This window comes from Anabrus simplex, chromosome 6 (genome assembly GCF_040414725.1).
Source record: "Anabrus simplex isolate iqAnaSimp1 chromosome 6, ASM4041472v1, whole genome shotgun sequence".
NCBI lineage: Eukaryota > Metazoa > Arthropoda > Insecta > Orthoptera > Tettigoniidae > Anabrus > Anabrus simplex.
Window position 1 is genome coordinate 277,122,984 of NC_090270.1, and position 24,588 is coordinate 277,147,571.

Genomic DNA, 24,588 nt, shown 5'->3' on the forward strand with positions numbered 1-24,588 from the left:
TCAATTATAAGTGTGTTCATGTCATGTCATAATACTTGGAAAGACTTTAGGTGAAAACTGACTCTTTGTGTTTTCGCAAAAGACTATCCGACGGACGAATCACCATCAACAGCGTCATATGCCGTCATTCTATATGAGCACTGCGGAGAGGTTTGGCATTTAATCCGGGCTTTTGGCAGGCAATCTAGTGATTAGAAATTGTATACCATCACCTCCCTTACCCTAATGACCAATATTTTGATGTTGAAAATTTTTCGACTAACGGGACTCGAACCGGTTATCCTCGGTGTCGGACCGTTTAGACTTCAACACCTTGACGATCATGGCCAATAATAATAATAATAATAATAATAATAATAATAATAATAATAATAATAATAATAATAATAATAATAATAATAATAATAATTTTACCAGTAGGTGTAAAGAATCTCAGGGACCATGAAGAAAAGGAGACTGGCGTTTCTCGGATATCTGTACACAATGAACGCAAGCAGACTTACCAAAGAGATATTTGATTACTTCTGGAGAAAAAAAGACCACTACAGCATGGATTAAGGAAACGAGGAAGGATATCGAAAGGTTTAGCATCTCGGAAGTCCAGCTGTTAGAAAGGAATACGTTTAGGAACACAGTTTCAAGCCGCAGAAAGAACTAAGAAGACCGGAAGAGCCTGGACAGATGAACAACGAAAGCAGACCAGCGAACGCTTGACGGAGCATTGGACACAGAGAAAAATCAGCATGAAGAGAAAGAAATGAAGTTGTAGCGTGATCATTAGTGGTCCATTCGCTTGTAATAATAATAATAATAATAATAATAATAATAATAATAATAATAATAATAATAATAATAATAATAATAAGCATATCTAGACAGGCCAAACTTAGACACTGCAAAACAGTCGTATTACCAGGAGCTTTGTATGCGTCAGAAACGACCACCATTTTAGCATCAGGCATCGTCAGAAAAAATAGAACGTAAAATTCTCAGAAAAATATTTGGACCAATACACAGAGATGGCAAATGGATGAAATGACCTACCGAAGAGCTGTACAAGCACACTGACAGACTCGCAGGCATGATCAGGAAATGAAGACTAACTTTTTTACAAAGAAAATCTTTGATGTAGTAAACAGTCCAAGCAAGAAAACAAATTGGTATCATGGAATAGAGGAAGAGTTAAGGCAAGTGGCGATCAACAGGCAAATGATAGGAGACAGAAAAAATAATTTGGAATATAAAATTTATAGTAAATGAGAAGACGAAGACAGGAATATTGTGGGTAGAACAAAGGAAACGGGAGCACAGCCAAAGGATGACGAGATTTTTGGGAAGAGAAGAGGAAAAAGGGAAACTGAAAATTGTGTCATCATGAGATATTCGAGTTCAAACACTTCCCACAAGGGCAAAAATTATATCAATGAATCGGATCAAAAGTATTATGACACTTCTCTGTATATGCAAACAGAAACTTCGGTGCCACTACGATTGCTGCTGCTGCTATAAAAGGCGGATGAAATTTCGATGTTCATCAGTGCTGTGCGATGCCTAGGCCAACACGATGTGTGGAGTAAGGGAGATCCTTGATTGCGAACAGAGAATTTCTGTGGGTTGCCACATCAGTAGAGGTATGAATTTTTCGCATTAATTTTTGAACGATTTCGCGAGAAGGATATTAATTTTCGCGTTATTTCGCGAAATAGACATTGCCGTATTGCTTTAATTTCGCATTAATGAAATACTAAAATTAATCATTGTTTCCTTAGTTGGTTGGCTGTGGGAAGGTCTCAAAATCCTAACCAATAGAAAAAAAAGGAAACATCTTTATCAGAAAGAGGTCTTAGAAAACCTAGTCTTACTATCACTGATCGTTGATTGTGGAGGTTTAATTGATGGACTGTACATACCTGGTACATACTTTTGAAGCCATTTTCCGGACTGCAGGGTCGTCTACCTTCTCCAGCGGATGTTGGCCTTGAGTAGCATCGGTGTTGTTTCGTGAATAAATTCTGTTTTTTCACTCTTAGCTTTCTTTTGCATATCTAATGGGAGTTCTATTGTTGCCTGCCGTTTCACTGTTGGAGTGCTAAATTTATGTTCTGATGTTCCTTATTTTTAAAACAATGTTTTGAGACAGTATCTCTTTTCTCCACTCGATACGAACATTACAAAATCTACACATTAAAATATTGCTTTCCGAAACGTATAAACCTTCACTCGCGAACTGTTTAGCTCTACTGTGCACCGTAACACTTGTCGAGCGACCCATCTTCGGTACTCTCTGTGATCACTTTCTTAATTTTACCTGACCACGAAGCCGAATTACACCAGTCAATTGTGCTGCTTGTAGACGTCATTAGGGATTACAGCATTGCACAATGCCGTGAGGAGTCAGGCTGCGGTGGGATTACCAGCCACCACAAGAACAACATTCCAAACATTTCGTTTGGCAAGAAGCCTGGAGCCAACCCCTTTTCTTTGATGCCATGTCTTAAAGAGATTATCCAGAACATTAATGATAACATCTTTCCTGTTGATGAATCTTTGTGAACTCTTCCTTTTCTTTTCATACATAATCTTGGAACAAAATGTCAAGTTCGTTATTCACTACAGATTTCACTATAATATCGCGCTTATCGCGAAATAAATGAATTTCGCTTTTAAAATGGCCTTATCGCTTTAATTCGCTTTAATTCGCGAACATAATATCCATATTTTCTTAACCAGAAACATATGATTCGTAAAGATATCGCAAAATCGCTTCAAAATATTTTTTGTCGCGTTTATCGTTAATGCGAAAAAAATCATGCCCCTACACATCAGTAAACATTTAGTCAGGACTATTTCCGTCCTTCTCAGCTTACTTTGGTTGACTGTCGGAGACGTGATTCTGAAGTAGAAATGGAAAGACACAACCAAAACAAGTACCGGGTATGTGGCGTGAGTTGACCGACGGGGACAGTCGAGCATTGACGAAGGTGGTGTGAAAATATCACATTACGTCAAGTGATCCCATTACCGGGGAATGCCGCGGTGCCAATAATTGAGCAGCTAGCACCATGACTGTGCGCTGGGAGATAAAGGACTGGTGTTCAAGGCTCGGATACCTATGCATACATAAACTCACACATCGCTGGTGAAAGGTAAACCCCGCGTTCAGTGATGTACAAAGTGCCACCACTGATCCTCGCACGACTTGATTTGGAGTGATGAATGTAACCGAAAAAGAACCCAAAAAGAAGTTACAAGGATTTAAATCTGAACCTGAAACGTGGTATTTCAGACCGATTTTCTTATCGGATTGGTCGTTGATTTATGATCAAAATTAGGTCTGTTCAGGCAGCAGCTGCCTCAGCCCAAGTTATGCCGGGCGCTGTCACCGTGCTTTGAGCATGTATACAATCTTATATGAAATCTTACCTTACAAAAGGTGCTGGAAGTGTAATCCTTTATAATGAGGGATTTCATAAACACTTTTAGGATTTTATTGAGCCGTATCCTGCCGGCCCATAATAATAATTAGAGTATTATTTGACACAATATGTAAAATTTATTCATAAAAGTTACATTGCCACATGTTAAAGCATCGTATCCCAAGATAGTTGATACCGGATGTTGAGCAAGACAGTGAGTCGCTGGATATTGCTTCATATTTCCGTATGACCGTGAGAAAGGGTGGCGTAACCAAGCGTTGGCGAGGATCGACACGTGTATTAGATGCTGACCAAGCAAGATATTTCAGCCAATGGGAAATTCAGGACTTGGCAAACATGGAGGCTAAACCGCGCCAAATCTTAATTCCAGAATGACCAACGTGCTCAGTTGCTAAAGTCAGTGTCTGTCGTACATCGGTTTTCCACAGTTTCAGAGGTCAGATATATTTGGAAATGTAATATAAAAATTGGTGGAAGAGATTTGCTAGTGTTTGAGCTGTGTTTGGTAAATATATCACAATAAATATTGTGTCATCATATACGGCGAATTTTCTGATTGGTGGTTGGTTCAGACACCCGGGAACCCCAGTATTGAAATGGCGTCACCGAAGCCTCCTCAGTAACCCAAGCTCTGGAGAGCGTCACTCTGTGTTAAATGCTTGGATAGTGCAGAAGCACAAACACTGAATTGGTGATCGTGATTAACGTAGTGTTATTCCAGTAACAGTAACTGGTTCTAAATGATATTTTGAATTGTGCAGTTGGAAGATTTTACTGTTCTTGATTAAATGGAAGAGTATATTTTGGCAGAGTTTGCTTTCAATATATAAAGACGGTGTTTAGTGACCGCTGTGTAGCAAGTGTAGTGGAGACGTGCTATTGTTTCACTACTTCGCGACGGGCGCGTTTCGCGAGGAACTTCCGTAGCGAACCGTGTGCTGCTTTTCAAACTATATTCTCACCCTTTAAGTGAAATGTGTATTATAAATGTATTGTACCAGTAAAGCCTAGGTCCTGGTCCATAGTTATAAAAAGAAATGTTGTTCCAGCATATAAGATCCGTCCGACGTACGAACATCTAAGTAAAAGAATGTTCCAGTATGTACCAGACTCCACGAGTGCGCTCACCTCCCCTAGAAATATTTCTCGAAAATATCTTTCTTTTCACAAGTATTCAACGCCTGTACCATTTTTAATGGAACAAACGCTAAATTGTAGTGGACGTCATGAAAACTAACCTCTATAAATTCCAAATTAATCCATCCTATGGTTGCTGAGTTACAATGATTTAAAATCTAACAGAAATTACGCACTCACGGTCACATGACCGAGAGAAACTACCCCTCCCAGCGCCAGCTATATATGCCACTGGGTCAAGGCTAACAGGTAGTTGTGTTGTGTGTTGAGTTGAGTTCAGTTCATTGCAAGTAGTCCAGTCTAGCAGTGCAGTATGTGTATGAGTAAGAGAGAGGGGAGACTGGCCCTCACATAGTATGTTCATGTAGTCTCGAAGACAGTACTTTTCGTCGTGTTTCGCGGAGACGAAATTACGGGCTAGTAAATCGCCATCGTACTTTAAAAAAAAGACGTCGCACCGTAAGTAGTCTATTGTGCCGCGACTATGATATAACTTACAGACATTTCAAAGTATAACACGTACGAAATCAGTGAAGTTCGAAGTTATATATTGGACATTCACAACATGACGTGTGGACTTAATTAATTGCACACAATATTAAATTACCAACAGAAACTGTCGTGTACAGTAACTTTAACTACTCTAGAACTTATTTTCTAACATAGCACATCCTTGGACTATGTCTTTTTATTTATGTGCCATATTAGGACTTGACGTGTTACAGTGATAAACTTAGTGAAAGTTAAGAACTTTTTCTAAAAGAAGATAGTCCTATCAACATTAGAGAATCAGTGTTATCTGTCAGGACAACGATTCAAAGACTGTGGTTAGAGACGGTCATGATAAATATTACGTGTTTGCACTGTGTTGGACGTTCTCAGTGACAGTTTAAAATAGTGGTTTTTTTGCAACAAGGACTGTGATCACTCATTGGACGTCCTAAAATTAACATAGTATCTGTAAATACTACTTGCATGTTCCGTGTGTTAAGATCATTTCCACGAGCAGCAGAAATCTTTAGAAAATTCTACAAGATCCAACTACCTTCAACATCATTTCATCTATGACGTCAACGTGGTTTCTTCGTGGAACTTCAAGTTTGAGTCATCATCCGCACCCGCGGAATGTTCCAGATTCTCATCAGTATTCGTAAGCCAAGTTTTTTAATAAGTGAGTAGTCACGAACTGACTTTCTTTTTTTTTTCTTCCTTTCTTACCAATCGTGAACAGTGGTTTACCCAGTGCTGCGTGTGACGATAGTTCGTAGTCTTCCACCATTACTCAAAATTCATCTTTTAATGATAAATCTATTTTCAAAATCTATTTCACATAAGAAAGACTCTAGGAGTTTCAAGTGTTCTATGTTTCAAGGCTCACAAACTGAGAAACTCTCAACAGAAGTTCAAATTCTTATTTTCAATTATAAGTGTGTTCATGTCATGTCATAATACTTGGAAAGACTTTAGGTGAAAACTGACTCTTTGTGTTTTCGCAAAAGACTATTGGATCTGTGAGATTTATTTATTTTCACAAATTGCATTCAAGAAGATTTACATTAACCCTTTTGATTTCAACAAATTATTTGCATTCTATATCGACATCGCAGGGTGGTGAATTGATTAACATTATTAATAAATTGTTTGAAAAAGGGTATAACCATCTATTATTCGCCCTGCGAGTCTATCCTGCTCTGTACCGGCTCCAAAAACCAACTTCCACTACCTGAGATCCTTCTCATGCCTTACGCCCCGAACTTTTACTGGTACAGAGAGGATAGCATATATACTAGATGGCGCCGCAACTCCAGGGGCTCGATTTGGAGCCGTGCCATAATAATAGATGATACGCCAGTTATAATAGACATCATCGCAATATTCAGGGTTCGATTCAAGTCATAATAAATTGCAATTTGAGTACAGGATTCGACTGCAACTATTACGAATTCGAAGAACTTGTTCGAATATTCTGGAAACATGGATAACTTACTTGCAGCAATCGAAGCTCTCAGGCTTAGCATTAACGATCAGAATGCTAAGATCGATAAGTATAATACGCAAATGGTCGAGTCCCATAACCAATTACAGGCGCAAATGGTAGAGTCTAATAACCAATTGCAAGCACAAAATACTCAATTACAGGCTCAAATGAACACACAAATAACCGCACTACAGTCACAACTACAAGCGCAGTTAACTGAGTCAAATAGCAAAGTCGAAGACTTAACTTCTAAAATTGATAGGACCTCGAACACTAAGTTTGCAGAGGCCGATAAAGTTATTAATTAAAAGGCTCACTGAATCCAGTGCCCTTATCGAGCAACGATTCCGTGAAGCTGGAACTCGCCTCGAAAAGAAACTTATTGATTCTAGTACACAAGTCGAAGCCACATTGAAAGACATGCGGGATCAGTTTTTTGAAAACTTAGAGTCCATCAAGGAAGAAATAAAGACAGAGGTCGTCAAGTCTTTAGACAAAGATCTTAGAAATGTTCTTCCTTCTGTTCAAGCATTTCAAACCGAACTCAAAGACTTACGAACTGAATTTCAAGAATCCCATGGTAACATCTCACAAGCTCAAGCAAAGTTAGCTCAGGTGCAGGAAAACCTGCGAGATGTATTAAAGAACGATGTGGGCAAATTACGTAGCGAGATAGGATTAGTTAAGAGCACGCAAGGAGAACTTGACAAGCGTATTACAGGACAGCTAGACAGCACGCATACCCAGATAGCTGCTTTCTGTAAAGACATACAAGTAATTAAAACTGACTTGAGAAATGAACTAAAAAATTTAGACACCTCAATTAATTCTAAAATTGTAAATTTGTCTGAAGAAATGCACCAAATTAAACTCAAAAGACATACGACTGACGTCACAATTCCTGGTTCTTCGAAGGAAGTACATAACACAACAACCTTCATTAAAGTACTAGATGACAAACCAGTCAAATTTTCAGGACGTGACGAGTATACTGCTCGGGAATTTTTGTTAAATGTCGACGATTACCTGGAAGAGAGTAGGGTAGATGACGATAGAAAACTTAGAGTAGTATCCAAACTTCTAGAAGGACGAGGCTTATCATGGTTCATAGCTTTTAAGAGCAACTTTAAAAACTATGACGACTTTAAAAAGGCACTTCTCAAACGCTTTTGGGATTCAGAAAGACAACACCTCGTCAAAATGCAACTCTACTCTAGTAAATACAATACTTCAGTCAATACTTCCCGATATTCCGATTATTGCCTAATGCAATTAAAGAAGCTACAGTTTTTAGATCCACCTTTGCCAGATATCGAACTCATTCAGATCCTGACACTTCAATATCCGCCTCATGTTCAAGAGATACTAGTCGCTGCCAACATAAAAACATTGGAACATTTCGACGCTACTTTGCGTAGGTTAGATACGGCTAATACCCAATCTAGTCCGAAAACTAACAGGAGTCGAGAAATAAATACGAACTCTGCGGAAATTAAACCGCCGGAGAGAGAGGAACCAAGGACACGTGAAGAAGGCAGATTAAGCCCTAACAACCCAACCAGATTCCGGAATTTTAGACGTCAGAAGGATCAGGATAGACACCCTTACCAACCTAGGAATTTATGGAAACAGCATGAAAGCACTCTTGAAGAAAATCGTGAGTCCAGACGACGAGAACTCGAAAGTAGATGGAAGGATACACGGGAATACATCAGGGAGAGAAATCGTAATCCTGATGAGCTTGGAGCCACATCCCTGGAATACCAACGTCAATACGGGCCAAGAGAACAAAAACCACCTGATCCTCAATCAACAGGCGCTATAAAAAAACGCCAATCCCACAATAGGGAGATTGACTACAGAACACGATGAGGACGAGATTTCAAACTATTGTACCGCTGTTGTCAATTACTGGCACATTGATGATTCCGAATTACTATTCGAAGACGCAAAAACACCAAGGCCAATTATTACACGTTCATTACCTGTCATAACAGTACGCACAGGCAACCTACAGGTGATTACGCTCATCGATTCTGGAGCGCAAGCTTCTTTAATTTCTGATAGGCTTGTAGACTCACTTAAAAATCAGAACAATGTTTTGTTACTGCCTATAGCTCAGATCAAAGTAAGAGGAATAGTTCCTGATAAAATAGTTAAGTGTAAATCCCAGGCATTTTTAGAATTTGAAATTAACAGTCAGTCATTCGAACACATATTTTTGGTAGTATCACGTATTAACTTCAACTTAATACTTGGATCAGATTTTATGATCAAATACAAAGGAACCATTGACTATGATGCCAACCTCGTAAGATTAAAGAATAGTTCCGTAGTACTACAGCTGCAGGACGAAGTGACCTGGAAGTTCAAGAGAATGGAGCCCGTTTCGAAGAAACCGGTGGTGACATTATTGGGCCCGCTGTAAGCGAGGTTGCGCCAGCCGAAGCAGAATATAGAAAGGGTGACCAAAGCGGGGATGATGCAGAGTTCCTATTCAATGAGAACTCCATTATAGGTCCAGATTATATAATGTCTATAGCCAGTGTGGTTGAAGATCCGGAAATTAAAGTAAAATTGGAGGAGGCCAAAAATGATGTTCTACAAAAATTTGCATGTGTATTCGATGACAAGCCTGGAAAAGAAAATCCTGCGTATTTTCTTTTCGTCCAACCAAAGGGAAGATGTACCAGTAAAGCCTAGGTCCTGGTCCATAGTTATCAAAAAAATGTTGTTCCAGCATATAAGATCCGTCCGACGTACGAACATCTAAGTAAAAGAATGTTCCAGTATGTACCAGACTCCACGAGTGCGCTAGGCGGAGTCAAGTGACGTCACCTGTCGTTCAAAGCTCACCTCCCCTAGAGATATTTCTCGAAAATATCTTTCTTTTCACAAGTATTCAACGCCTGTACCAATTTTAATGGAACAAACGCTAAATTGTAGCGGACGTCATGAAAACTAACCTCTATAAATTCCAAATTAATCCATCCTATGGTTGCTGAGTTACAATGATTTAAAATCTAACAGAAATTACGCACTCACGGTCACATGACCGAGAGAAACTACCCCTCCCAGCGCCAGCTATATATGCCACTGGGTCAAGGCTAACAGGTAGTTGTGTTGTGTGTTGAGTTGAGTTCAGTTCATTGCAAGTAGTCCAGTCTAACAGTGTAGTATGTGTATGAGTAAGAGAGAGGGGAGACTGGCCCTCTCATAGTATGTTCATGTAGTCTCGAAGACAGTACTTTTCGTCGTGTTTCGCGGAGACGAAATTACGGGCTAGTAAATCGCCATCGTACTTGAAAAAAAAAGACGTCGCACCGTAAGTAGTCTATTGTGCCGCGACTATGATATAACTTACAGACATTTCAAAGTATAACACGTACGAAATCAGTGAAGTTCGAAGTTATATATTGGACATTCACAACATGACGTGTGGACTTAATTAATTGCACACAATATTAAATTACCAACAGAAACTGTCGTGTACAGTAACTTTAACTACTCTAGAACTTATTTTCTAACATAGCACATCCTTGGACTATGTCTTTTTATTTATGTGCCATATTAGGACTTGACGTGTTACAGTGATAAACTTAGTGAAAGTTAAGAACTTTTTCTAAAAGAAGATAGTTCTATCAGCATTAGAGAATCAGTGTTATCTGTCAGGACAACGATTCAAAGACTGTGGTTAGAGACGGTCATGAGAAATATTACGTGTTTGCACTGTGTTGGACGTTCTCAGTGACAGTTTAAAATAGTGGTTTTTTTGCAACAAGGACTGTGATCACTCATTGGACGTCCTACAATTAACATAGTATCTGTAAATACTACTTGCATGTTCCGTGTGTTAAGATCATTTCCACGAGCAGCAGAAATCTTCAGAAAATTCTACAAGATCCAACTACCTTCAACATCATTTCATCTATGACGTCAACGTGGTTTCTTCGTGGAACTTCAAGTTTGAGTCATCATCCGCACCCGCGGAATATTCCAGATTCTCATCAGTATTCGTAAGCCAAGTTTTTTAATAAGTGAGTAGTCCCAAACTGACTTTCTTTTTTTTTTCTTCCTTTCTTACCAATCGTGAACAGTGGTTTACCCAGTGCTGCGTGTGACGATAGTTCGTAGTCTTCCACCATTACTCAAAATTCATCTTTTAATGATAAATCTATTTTCAAAATCTATTTCACATAAGAAAGACTCTAGGAGTTTCAAGTGTTCTATGTTTCAAGGCTCACAAACTGAGAAACTCTCAACAGAAGTTCAAATTCTTATTTTCAATTATAAGTGTGTTCATGTCATGTCATAATACTTAGAAAGACTTTAGGTGAAAAACTGACTCTTTATGTTTTCGCAAAAGACTATTGGATCTGTGAGATTTATTTATTTTCACAAATTGCATTCAAGAAGACTTACATTAACCCTTTTGATTTCAACAAATTATTTGCATTCTATATCGACATTGCAGGGTGGTGAATTGATTAACATTATTAATAAATTGTTTGAAAAAGGGTATAACCATCTATTATTCGCCCTGCGAGTCTATCCTGCTCTGTACCGGCTCCAAAAACCAACTTCCACTACCTGAGATCCTTCTCATGCCTTACGCCCCGAACTTTTACTGTACAGTATCAGTGTGTTTAGCTGATCTTGTAAAGAGGAAGGGTATTTCGGCTCGTAGCATTGAGCAGCGAAGATATTGTCAACTAAAGTCTTCTGTGTTCCAGTGAATTATTTTCCAGCAAGATGATGGCTATGCATGCAGAAGAAGGAAGTGCATTCCCACATGTTAATCATGTGATTAACATGGTGTAAATCCCTCAATCAGCGGGGATGTAAGCTGCTATCCTGGTATCTCGAGAGTCGTCGGATGGAATTCAGTTAAGACGCATGTGTTATTTATGGCATGATATGTAAATTATGTTAAGGTACTATGGCAGTGTAGATAGGATTTTTAATTTTATGTAAAGTAAACCTGACGGCATGTGTTTGTTTAATTTCGATACTATGATAGATTCGGTACGAGAATAATGCATGTATATTTTATTTTCCTTTTGCTTTATGATTAGATGATTGGGAAAATGAGGGATTGATAGGATTAGTTGTTGTTTATGTATTCATGTTACTTAGTGTAGGATATTCCGAGTTTTCCTTATATATATGCTAGAAGGGCTAGATTGACAGTTTCATCCTTATACAATAAATACGTATTTTTTCATTTTCTTTCGGTTATTCAGAGAGACAGGTATAGCTATACTGCATGATGCATGATCTTACGGAAGCTGACTGAAGGGGCTGCAGAACGTCGTTGTAAGAATAAGATCTTTGGAGTTAAGTTGGATTCTGTTTTGCTTGATGGTCTGCAAAGGACAAGATCTGAGTCTCATAATGTGGAAGGCCGATGGGATTTATGAGAAATGAGAGATAAAGATTGCATGCTGAATTATAATGTATTGGTGCAGGCTGATTGTATGCCTGACAAGATAAAGAATATTGTGCAGATGTGTTTGCCTGCCAAGTGTCTTCTGAGTGTATATTGTGATCAGAATGGACAGTATTAATTCCAGACTATTGAGTCTGATGTTGTTAAATGGCACAAGCATGCTAAGAAGGAATGAATATACGTGAGTTTCCGTGTAGCCGGCGAAAGGCGTTATCTCATGACAAGCTGATTTCTGGCCTGTGTTTATCTGTAGGCGAGAATGAGACGATATTTCCTTGTGACAGCCTCGGGAGACAGAATCCAAACTTTAGCATAGTGTTGAGTTCAACATTTCTTTTCAGCTCGTAATCTACCCGGAAGTACATGACGGATGACCGCGCTGTTGAGCGATCAAATGCAGCAGAAGGAGGCAATGTTGCCCATTGCTTTCTTGATGATATCAAGGGTTATTTATATGTTTTCCCTTACAGGATGATGTTTTACATTGTTATTTGTGGTTGTATACCTTGCCTCGTTGTTTTAAAGGGAACAGCCCGAGTGCTGAAGTATTGGTGGTTTATCTAGTTCTGTCTAGATCTTTTGCAGTGAACCGGGTTTCACATTAGAATCTGTGTAGCATTTAAGATTTTACTCGATATCCGATGTATATGTATAGTGTTTAGTTTGATTATTTGAATTGTTGTAAATATAGTATAGGATATGCCCCTAGTATTTTGCATAACTTACATAGCGTCCATCGCGTCTTAATTTTCTTTTCGTCGTGACTTTTCTTTATAATGTAACTTTTATTTAACGGTAACATTTCGGCGACTCTCGGATTTAACTTAACTTTGGAAACCGTATCGTAGTGATGCGATAGTGTGTAACTCCATACGGAAATACCACATGTCAGTGTTTGCGTACACTTGTTGCTATACAACATAAACAATGGACTATAAGAAGAAGCTCAGTCTTGATGTATATAGGTTCTTTGTTGAACTTGATTTTTGATTTCAAATTTTGTATTATAATTCAAGTAACGTTTTAATTTCCATTTATTTTCTATATTTTTGAGTTTATTTTGAGATATTGTTATTCCTTGATTTAATTGTTTTCTCGTAATATGATCGGGGATATTTATCAATAAATCCATCTTACCCCCTACGATTGTTTCTCATTCGTGTTATACCTCCATTTCCTGTCATTGACTGATATTTTAGAGTAGAACTTCGACTTTTTATTCTGACCCAACCGACAACCAACCCACACTCTGCCCAACCCTGAGTTAGTCGGATGTTCATACAGGAATGGAGGCATCGTCCTAGAGGGTATTTACCCTTGGGTACGGTACATTATGCATACCGCAAGAATTATGACTGTTCACACGAACATTAAGATGGAACCAGGCCTCATCCCAAAAGAACACAAGCTGTGGGTCGAATAAACGATCATTCAGTGATGCAAGATACCACTCACAATATCTCACTCTCTTGTGGCTGGATCAGCAGGTTTTAAACAATGGGGCCGTGTAAACCTGCACGGTTTGATGTGCAACCGCTTTGTAGCTCTGTGTGCGGAAGTAACTGAAACCCCTGCTTGCTGTGTAAGGGATTTATTCTGTGACCGTTCAAAATTCACGCCATTGTCATCTAGCTTTTCCTGTGCTGAAACTGCTCTTGTGCGCGCATGTTTTTTTTAAAATTGAGCTCTGAGCCAGTAGTTTCAAATTTACTTAAAATTACGTGAATCTGTGCTCATTAAGGTGGCTCTTCACCAGGATATTGCTGAACAAATGCATCGCGTACCCTTCGAGCTGACTTGTACTTAAAAATATAACTTTTACATACGAACATACGCAGTTGTAATGATATCTGTCTCACCACGTTAACAGCTGAGATTCAGATTGGCTATTGATATTAGGTTGAACACGTGCACGCTCCTTGCAAGGTCCAAAATTATGCTCACGCCTCCCGTACAGCTGCTTCGGTCTCGGAGAGTAGAAACGCCTCCGGATGGTCTGGGTTTATACCAGATACACTCTACTGCTCATTACCACACTATTTTCAATTTTCTCGCTCCTTTTCTCTATCCCGTCTTGCTCTACACATTGTGTCCAATCAACTGTACGTAGGTGTAATCTTTTTCATATATGTTGCGTTTAAAATATCAGCATTACAATATAACAAAAAATGTACTTCTGGTTACATCTTGAAATGCAGTATATCAAGAACAGTTGTCCAACTTAAAATATTTGCTTTAAAATATTTTTCAGGTAGGCCTACGCGGCCGTCAGACATGACAGTAGTCTTGGTTTCGTAATTTTGAAGACGAAGAGAAACCACTCATAAACATAAGCGAAACCAAACATGCAAAATATTTTGGCTGCTTTTCAATGGAGTTGAGGAAAGTGTAGCCTGGGGAAACTACTGGCAGGTTAAAATGGAGGCAAACTCCTCTGTGCGTAAAATAATTCTCGTTGCCGAGTATTACACTGGAAATCAAGGAGGTTTCATTGCAAGTATTCTGGTATGTCTGCTGTGTTTTGAGACAAAATAGCCTCACAAATATATTGGCTTATCGAACGTCGGGCCCAGTTCGACGATATCCTGAAGGAAGACTTCTCCATTTACAAATACACAAAACATCCACAGTTCTAGTTCTTCAGGCAAGCAACTCAATGTTGAAAAATCCTAGAGATATGAGCTACGAATTCTAGGTGAATAAAATATAATAAAGTATAAGCAAATATTCTACTTTTATTCCTAAAAATGACAGTCCTTTCCATAATCATCATTATCCTGTCGATTAGATTAGCAGTTTGCCTTTTACTACCACTACGAGCGCTAATGGGTGTCAATGCAGAGTTTCACTTAATCCCTTATAACTACACTCGGTGTGGAGATTTTTCAAAAAATAAAAAAAACACTATTATGTAAATAAGTTAATTTGGCTAAGTTTTGAATAAAAAAAGTAAAGAAAGAAGCAATTTTAGGCTGTTTTTCGCAATTGCATCTGGGGCGGAAGTGATTTTTGATTTTTTGTTTGACTCATAATTTGAAATCTTTCTGCCACAATTGAGAAAATTGCTTAATTTTACGTTTTTTGTTGTATGGGGACCCCTCCTTCATCTGCTGCTAAGAAATGTTTTTAAAATTAAAATAGCTCCAACCATAAGATTTCCTCCTGTTCCCACCCGGGCTTCGGTGTAGAGACCGCGATTCCACTGTGCAATGCATTCTGCCACATCGGCCGGCATATGCACAATGCGTACTTTGTGAGCGGCGCAGAGCTGAAGAGTCTTTACAAACATACCTTATTTTTATTATCTTAATTTGTTTCTTTTCATTTCCAGGGAAGTTCGAACAGTGGGACTTTGGCCCGGAGATGAACATGAATATATACAACTCCAGTCGACCCCCTAAATACGACCTCACAAAGATGACAGTTCCGACGGAGCTTTACACTTCCAAAGGGGACGCCCTCATTCCTAGTGAAGTAAGTAAATGGTTTACTGGTAACATAATCTTGTGTGACTAAGGTCGGCCTTGTGCAGCCTTTCTAAGGCAGATCCTACAAGGTGTGTGCGCAGTATCTGCAGTGTATGGGAAGCTGTGTGTCCGTGTGCTGGGAGTTAGTGTTGTGTACGAAGTATGAGTTGCAAGGATGTTGGGAGCAGCACAGACATTCTCCGAGCAAAGCGAATGAACCGTAATATGAAAATTGCTCAAGTTGCAAGGGAACCGAACCAATGCCCGGAACGGGGAGCTAAGAAGCTGACTGTTCAGCCGTGGAGCTGGTCAGTGAACAATGAAACAGTTCAAGGATATTTCATTTCCGTATAGCATTTGAAAACCGATGTATCACTCCCATGCAAAAATCTTTTACAAAATGGTTATCAATCAATCAATCAATCAATCAATCAATCAATCAATCAATCAATCAATCAATCACCACTGATCTGCATTTAGGGTTGTAATTCAGGTGGCAGGTTCCCTATCTGTTGTTTACCTAGTCTTTTCTTAAATAATTACAATGAATTTGGAAATTTATTGAAAATCCCCTTTGGTAAATTATTCCAATCCATAACTCCTGTTCCTATAAACGAATATTTTCGCCAATTTGTGCTCTTGAATTCCAACTTTATCTCCACAATGTGATCTTTCCTACTTTTAAAAATAACCACCACTCAATCTTATTCGTGTACTAAAGTAATTCCACGCCATCTCTCCATTGACAGCTTGGAATATACCACTTAATCAAACAGTTCGTCTCCCTTCCCGCAAGTCTTCCCAGCCCAAGCTTTGAACATTTTCGTAACGCTACTCTTTTGTCGGAATATCACATTGCAACCTTACCAAAAAGTACACCAAACAACAAATGAAAACAAAACACAATACTTACCGTAAGGGCAGTGGCACAAAATACGAAGCGTGGAGGGCAAAAGCATGAAGGAAAAAGGGCAGGATCTTATCGTTAACGGTTGACAGGTTGCCAGGTCAATATTACTAACTACTAAATAACACACGAGATAAAATTTAAAATAAATAATATTTACTTAGTAAATAAAATTTGAAAATTAGAATAATGTAAGAACAGCTAAATATATATATATTCCATTTTAAAAAATTTAAAACGCAATTAAAATAAAAGGGAGAAACAGTATTTTAAACTGAAATTTAAATTAAGATGAAATTAAGCTGACATTATCATAGGGTTCCACAAAATTAAGTTAGAAAACTCATAACTAATAACATTAAATTAGTCAATACATTACCTTAATTATTTCATGGAAATTAAAAAAAAATATAAAATAGAGTATTACAGTATGCGGGTCCGCGATATAAATACTGTTTAAAATAATTTGCTACACTACTAACAAATAAGAGGACACACGCAAAAAACACACACAATAACACACGTACAATAGGCTAATAAATCAGTGGCTCCAACCGCGAATGAAATCTACATAAATTAACGAAACCAGAATAAATTATAATAAACAAAGGAGGAAAACTATCCCAACTGAATAAAAATATCAATGGAAAAGATACAATATACGTTCCCACTTAATAACAGAACATGGAAGCACACAACAGGAGTGACATTTACCGACGCCAAGTCATCATCCCATAATAATCATCAAAGCCACCAAAAATTTTAATCATCGAGTCCATCAGATAAGTTAAGAAAGGGATGACATTACGTAATAATCCAAAAAGGCAAGGAACTCAAACAATGGGTAGATGTGACAAGTAAACGTTAAGAGAATGGCATACATTAAATTAAATGTCGACCAGCAAATTTCAGTTTTTCACAGACTCGACCTTACTAAAAATCATAATAATAATTTTAATTATTACTCCCATGGGTTAAAGTACGAAATTACATTTACCTATTTTTAAACAGTACGCCAACAGCTTAGATAATTTAGAATGGAGGGGGCTTTGGATAACGCTAAGATGCATACATGAGGTGTCATTTGATTAACGTCCCGACAATGCAAATAACGATCTCATACAAATGGTCAGCCAGCAAACGCAAAAGCAACACAGTTGGAAGGCAAATCCAAATAATGAAGAAAAATTAGAGAGGAAAATACACATATAATAATAATAATAATAATAATAATAATAATAATAATAATAATAATAATAATAATAATAATAATAATCACGACGGAGATAATAATAATAAAAAGATCACTAAGAATGGGTAGGCAAACAAGATACGAACCACAACACAGGAAGGTTAAACGACTCACACAAAATACAACTTCATAGACACATAACTAGCGATACCCAATTCCCACAAAATAGTTACATATTTTTATCATTTTAGTGCATTACGGTACAATGAATTTTGCTTCCAGATGTTTACAGTTTTGAATTAACGAAGTTTTGGAGTATGTAGTCCTTGGCTGTACGAGATCACTAGAAAAATGTATGCTTTTCAGTACTTACTTGACTAAAGTTAAGATATCCAACTTAAAACACATTTTTCACTTCCCATCTAGTTAACAGTAAACACTCACACGAAGTTTTCTTCTTACACCAGTAAAAAGGAATTAAGGCTGGAGCACACTGAGAAATATTTAAAAGGTAAAGGGCATAGCCCTAATGTTCAGTAGCTAATCCCCCGGAGTCAGGCTCCATTATAAAGCCGCTCCCGTTACGCAAAGATGTCTCTTTAAAGGTTCTCCTCAACACAGCCATGTTGAAAGCTTCAACGCAACAGGCCGACTGCCTCGCTCTCCTCAGAAAAACCGGAAGCTCACAGTACCCAGCATTCAAAGTCGCACACTGCGCCTGCCTGCACGGCAGTCGATCAAACTCGAACGAATCAGATTAATCCAGCAAATACGTAACAATAGGAAAAATATTTTGAATTAAGTGTGCATGGGAATTCCACAACTAGATAACAGTTTCCAACAATGAACGATAGATAACGTCTCGTTTCACAAGTACACATGCCAGAGACATAAATAAATATTCATAGGTGTTTTCAAGTAGTAATTCCATTATGTCAAATAAATGTTAGTTCCCATTTTCACGTCACAACATGAATAAATCGAGCTGTTTTCTTTGGACTTTTTTCAGTTTTCGAATCAAGTAGTCGTGGTGAGGGTCCCATATACTGGAACCTTACTCTAGTTACGATCTTACCACAGACTTACAAGCCTTCTCCTTTACATCCTTACTACAACCCCTAAATACCCTCAAACCATGTGCAGAGATCTGTACCCTTTATTTGCAATTCCGTTTATGTGATTACCACAACGAAAAACTTTCCTTACATTAATACCTAGGTACTTAGAGTGATCCCCATAATGAAAGCTTACGCTATCAACGCAGTAATTAAAACTGAGAGGACTCTCCCTATTTGTCGAACTCAGAATCTAACTTTTAACCACTTTCATCATCATACCATTGTCTGCTGTCCATCTCACGACATTGTCGAAGACTTTTTGCAGTTGCTCACAAACTTGGAAATTATTTATTACTCTCAACAGTACAACATCATGCGCAAAAATCCGTATCTCTGATTCCAGTTCTTTATTCATATCATTTATAGAAAGAAAAGTTAAAGGTCCAATAATACTGCCTTGAGGAATTCCCATCTTGATGATTACAGAATCAGATAATTCTCTGAGTTCTATTTTCGAGAAATACGTCAGCCAATTCAGTCATTCTTTTATCTAGTCAAATTGCATTCATTTTTGCCGATAGTTTCCCATGTTCTACCCTATCAATTGATTTAGATAGGTCAGTCGCAGTACAGTCCATTTGATCTCCTGAATCCAAGATATCTGCTATATCTTGCTGGACTCCTACTAGCTGAGCTTCAGTAGAATAGCCTATAAGAATGCACTTAGTTCTTGAAGTCAAAGAAGCAGGGATTTTTTATTGGAAAAATGGATGAAAAAATTAACGGTGAGCATTATTGTTAGACTCTTTGTTTCTCCTTAAAGCCAACATGAAGACCGATGTACTTAAAACAGGCAGTGGTCGAGCTGAGAATAAATTACGCTGGTATGCTAGTATACGCAGCTGTTTAGAGAATATGGTTTAGGTATTTTTTATTTTTATGAGCATCGTCTCATATACTTCTGGGTGTCCAAATAATCAAAAAAGGTGTTGCTAAAGAATTGGATCTCCTCCTCCAGCAGGATCGAAGACTGAATTATTTAAGTTTCGATCAGTAAGTAAAATTAAGGCTTAGAAATTTTCTGTCTTTATTTATAGCTGTGAAGGCAGTTTAATTAACTTGAAGCCTTAAAGCAGGGCCTCTCAAACACCCAAAATCTCACGCGTGCAGATAGGGGCGCAAGAGCTCCGTGCACTGTGCATCGCTGCCGCTCAGCATGGCTCGGATCAACGCTTCGTCTCTGGGCTACTCGGCTAAGCTCGGCTCAACTCGCCTATGCTCGGCTCAAGTCAGCCTTGATTTGGAGCGCTACGGCGCAAGTGGGGCAGAGGGAGACAGGCGTGAGGAAAGAGAGAGTAAGCTCTATTGCTCCAAATCGAGGAGTGGGGGGGGGTCTGCACTCTGGTCAACCAAGCCAAGTCGTCTCTTGCACCGTGCACAGTGCATGCACCCTGAGAGGCCCTGCCTTAAAGCATGGAGTAGACGATGGAAGTAAAAGGTTCTACCACTTCCATCGTACAGTCGTCAAAAGGTGGTTGAGGTGTGTGTACCAACATGAGGGCAATTGGCCCGTCGGTTTCTGTCTAATGCCTTCACATATGAAACCCTTTAATATCTCCAAAAGTACTCGTCAGATTTGCAAAAATAAGCACATCACTGAACTTATCGCTTGATTCTTACTTGTTTTATTGAGTGAAATTAGTACAGTCCCATTTAAGAAAAGAAAGTTGCTACCAATTTCTCGTACGTGATGGAGACGATTTGGATAGTATTTAATGCGCCCCTTAGTCTATATATATATAAGAGTTTTATCTGTACATTGCTCAGAATTTGAAAGGACCACTAATAACATAAATATTTGAAAATTAAATTTTAGGCCTCCCCCTAAACTACTATTTCTATCAGCGTAAATAAAATTATTTATGGCCTAGATTGTAGCGACTTATTCCCCGACTTCACATATTGATTTTCATTAAATTCTCTTTAGCCGTTTTCTAGTGATGCGTGTACAGACAGACAGACAGACAGACAGACAGACAGACAGACAGACAGACAGACAGACAGACAGACATTACGGAAAAGTAAAAAGTGCATTTTTTTGTTACTGTGGACATGACCGATAAAGAAATACCATTCTTTTCAAATTCTGAGCAATGTACAGATAAAACTCTTTTATATATATATATATATATACATTGCTCAGAATTTGAAAAGAATGGTATTTCTTTATCGGTCATGTCCACAGTAACAAAAAAATGCACTTTTTACTTTTCCGTAATGTCTGTCTGTCTGTCTGTCTGTCTGTCTGTCTGTCTGTCTGTCTGTCTGTCTGTCTGTCTGTTTGTACACGCATCACTAGAAAACGGCTAAAGAGAATTTAATGAAAATCAATATGTGAAGTCGGGGAATAAGTCGCTACAATCTAGGCCATAAATAATTTTATTTACGCTGATAGAAATAGTAGTTTAGGGGGAGGCCTAAAATTTAATTTTCAAATATTTATGTTATTAGTGGTCCTCTCTTAATGAAAATTGGTATACAAAGTCAGAGAATATGTCGCTACAATCTAAACTTTAAATAATTTTATTCACGCTGAGCGAAGTGGTAGCCTAGGGGAAGGCCAAATATTTCATTCTTAAATATTTACGTTATTAGTGGTTCTATCTCAATGAAAATTGGTATGCGTAGTCGGAGAATGGACCACTACAATCTAGGCTATAAATAAATTTATTCGCGCTGAATAAAATGGTAGTTTAGGGGAAGGCCTGAAATTTAATTCTAAAAATTTTTATTATTAGTGGTCGTATCGATTAATACTACATAACCAAAGTTTTATAGAATTAAATTTCCGATTATTTGTTTCTTTTTTTACCGTACCGGATATGATAACACAGATATTCATACATTTGTAATTTTGTTGCTAAGTCCATATCGACGCCGAGCCACGAGAAAATGGGTTAACGGAATTTAATACAAATCTGTATATAGAGTCGGGGAATAAGAAACAACAGTCTAAGCTATAAACAAATTTATTCACCATGGATGAAATTATAGTTTAGGGAAAGGCGCCTAAAATGTAATTTTTAAATACCTATGTTATTGGTCCTATCGAAAAGTATTACATAACAAAATTTATAGATAATACAATTTCCGATCATTTATATTTCATTCAGTTTTACCGTACCGACTATGGTAAGAGTGATATTTCTGAGTCGGAAGAAAACTAAATGAGAAGGCCTACAATATCGAAAGCGCATAAAATTGATCAACAATAACATTACATTGACTATTGTTTGTTGTGATGTTCTTTGTCTCTTATGCTGCCTCTCAACTCCGATAGATGGGAATACTGCTGCGTACCGAGTATGACAGCCTGGGGAGTTAGAAAAATTTCTTTTTTAGCATGCCATTCCTCTGGTTCATACATTTTCTGATACAGCTGGTACGTAACACACTGGTTCATCATAGTATTCCAGCTAATCGACCTCTACTCTGACGCACTGTTATGAATGAGCAGAGGCTCACTTAGTAGTAGTAGTAGTAGTAGTAGTAGTATGGCCTGGCGTAGAATAACAATTTAGGCCTATTCCAAATTACAGCACGACAATTCACTAAATAACTCGAAATTCAACCCTAAAAAGAGCGTTTTTTAAGAAAAGCCTCTTCCTCTTCACTTTTATTAAATTCCACATTCATTTTATTTCAAATTAACAGTTACACATCTTGAAATGTTGTTTCAAGCCTAGGATCAACTATCTCCTTTATTGGAATTATCTTCCTTATTTTCATTATTTGAGAAAGTATAATCTCAAATCGAACTGTTTTATTCGAGTTCGAATTATAGAAACCAACACAGATAATCCTAATAAAATTGTGAAAAACAATCTTTGTGTAGCTTGACTATAATTTCCTTCTATTAAACTATGATGTGCTCATGTAACAGTTACTCCTGAAGCGAGGAATCTGTCCTGTAATCGATAGTACACGTTATAATCGACTTGATTTTGTTATCAGTTTGGGCGAAAAATGCGATGAAAATTCAACGCCAGGAAATACTCAAAATACTCTTCTGGTTTGGAGGAAAAATTTGCCTCCAATTCAGATAGATTTTTCTGCCGCTAGTGTAGTGAATTAAGATTTTCTGACTCATCGGATAATCCAAGGAAATAGATTAGTAAAAGGGCATAGTTTTTGCCCTGGGATTCTCCACTATTTGACACCCTCCCCACCGAAAAAGACAAAGTGTGTTCACGGATCACGGCTCTCTGTGGCTTTGATCATTCCAGCTCTGGAACTTTGGACTGTTAGATCGGCAGCGTAGTCCTATTCGTTAAAAGTGAGAAAATGTGTGGTTTTTCATTTGATCGAGTATTTCATATGAAAGCATTGCATTTAATCGCTCCATTCCTACTGTCGTCATTGTAATGATGTATGTTCCTTTCAGTTGTAAAAACCACTAAGACAGTCTTTCTGAGGATGTAAAAATGCAGGTGGAGGGTGAGTGTCTACCATTATAATGAAAACTCCCCAACCTGATTGTGACTGATGGTAGGCAAGCGGCCCTACCATTACAATGAAAATTCCGTAACTCAGTCTTCATATGAGAAAAGACGTTTTGTGACTTCCCCGTCGCGTTTCTAGAGTAACGTTGTGACTTCCCCTCTCGGAGAACAATCATTGAACGAGAAATGCAACCATGCAAGCTAAGGGCGCCAATCTTTAAGTTGATGACTTAAAGATAAAATTTATAATCAAGCTTGGACGGACTCTTATCACAGGGGTGGGGTGATAGTGCACTAATCATTAAGCAGGAGAATTAGAAATCAAAAGGCTAATTAAGGCAGATTGATTAAAGTGAACTAGGAAAATACTATTTATTATATTGAATATAAATGACGACGGTTTAACGAGAACTGAATTTAAAATAGGAAATGAATTTAACAAAAAGTTGAATGACTCTACTTCGCGAAAACTTGCAATATTTTTAACTCGCTTGCTCACCATGTAGTCTTGTTCTGCTGGTCCTTGGAAAGCTTCCACCCTTGTAGCTGGAACATCACCGGTCGTCTTTAAGATATCTTCATCTGCAGCTCATTACCATTCCTGCCTTGCTAAGTGCACCTACCACTAATTGGAAGATGGCTTCAACACTAACACTCCCTATTATGCTCTATTCCATATATTGGAGATGAGCCCTACGTCATAGTTAGAAAAACCTCCTTGGGTTATGTGGAGAGGATACTCAATTAATAATCCTTCCAACTTTACTGAAAATGTGCCCTGAAGTTTCATTTCTATCTAGTTTAATACTACCTATTGTCTTAGACTGGTACAAACCGGTCTAGTAGCCGAGCTGTACGTACTTCCTGATGAGAGTGGCTATACACCCCTCATTCAGAAATTCCTAAGTACCACGTCGTGGTAATGAAGTAATTAATGTAGAAGTGATAAACTATCACACTAGTCCACTATGGTACAACAACCATAAGACAAGTTCTCAGACCTACAGCGAAATACAAGATCGAAGAATCAAGAAGATTAATAATAACGAATGCAGAATCAAGAAGAATGCAGAAGAGAAGAATGAAGCCAAGAGCTCCAACACGCCCTTTTATAACCTTCTCTGGCTCTAATTACAGGTCGCTACACGTGGTCCAATCAGTTGACACGTCTCTCCCCACTCCAGATATTAGAGTTGATGGGTCTTAACCATGATATCAACTGTTCTTCTATTAGCCCTTTCACTCAGTATCCATGGCAACATGACGCTCCTTTGAAAATATAGGCGGTGATCAGTTTGAATTATTCTGGTCGAAATACGGTAGCTGTCGTTATAATGCTTGAACACGTGCTCGCTTTTCCCAGAATTTGATGTCTAAATTTGTCCTTCCTTCTTCCTCGGTGATGTGGCAAGATAGAGGAAATCTACTGCAAGTTAAATTTAAACGAATGTCGCAAGAATC

General features: G+C 38.1%; 1 protein-coding gene across 1 annotated transcript in view; it reads left to right on the forward strand.

Moving 5' to 3' along the window:
• LOC136875736 (lipase 1) overlaps positions 1 to 24,588 on the forward strand; it is a 222,707-nt gene that overhangs the window by 178,302 nt on the left and 19,817 nt on the right. The window contains exon 8 of the mRNA XM_067149308.2: positions 15,333 to 15,475. Coding sequence (XP_067005409.2) covers positions 15,333 to 15,475 — 143 coding nt within the window. The remainder of the gene's footprint in view (positions 1 to 15,332; positions 15,476 to 24,588) is intronic.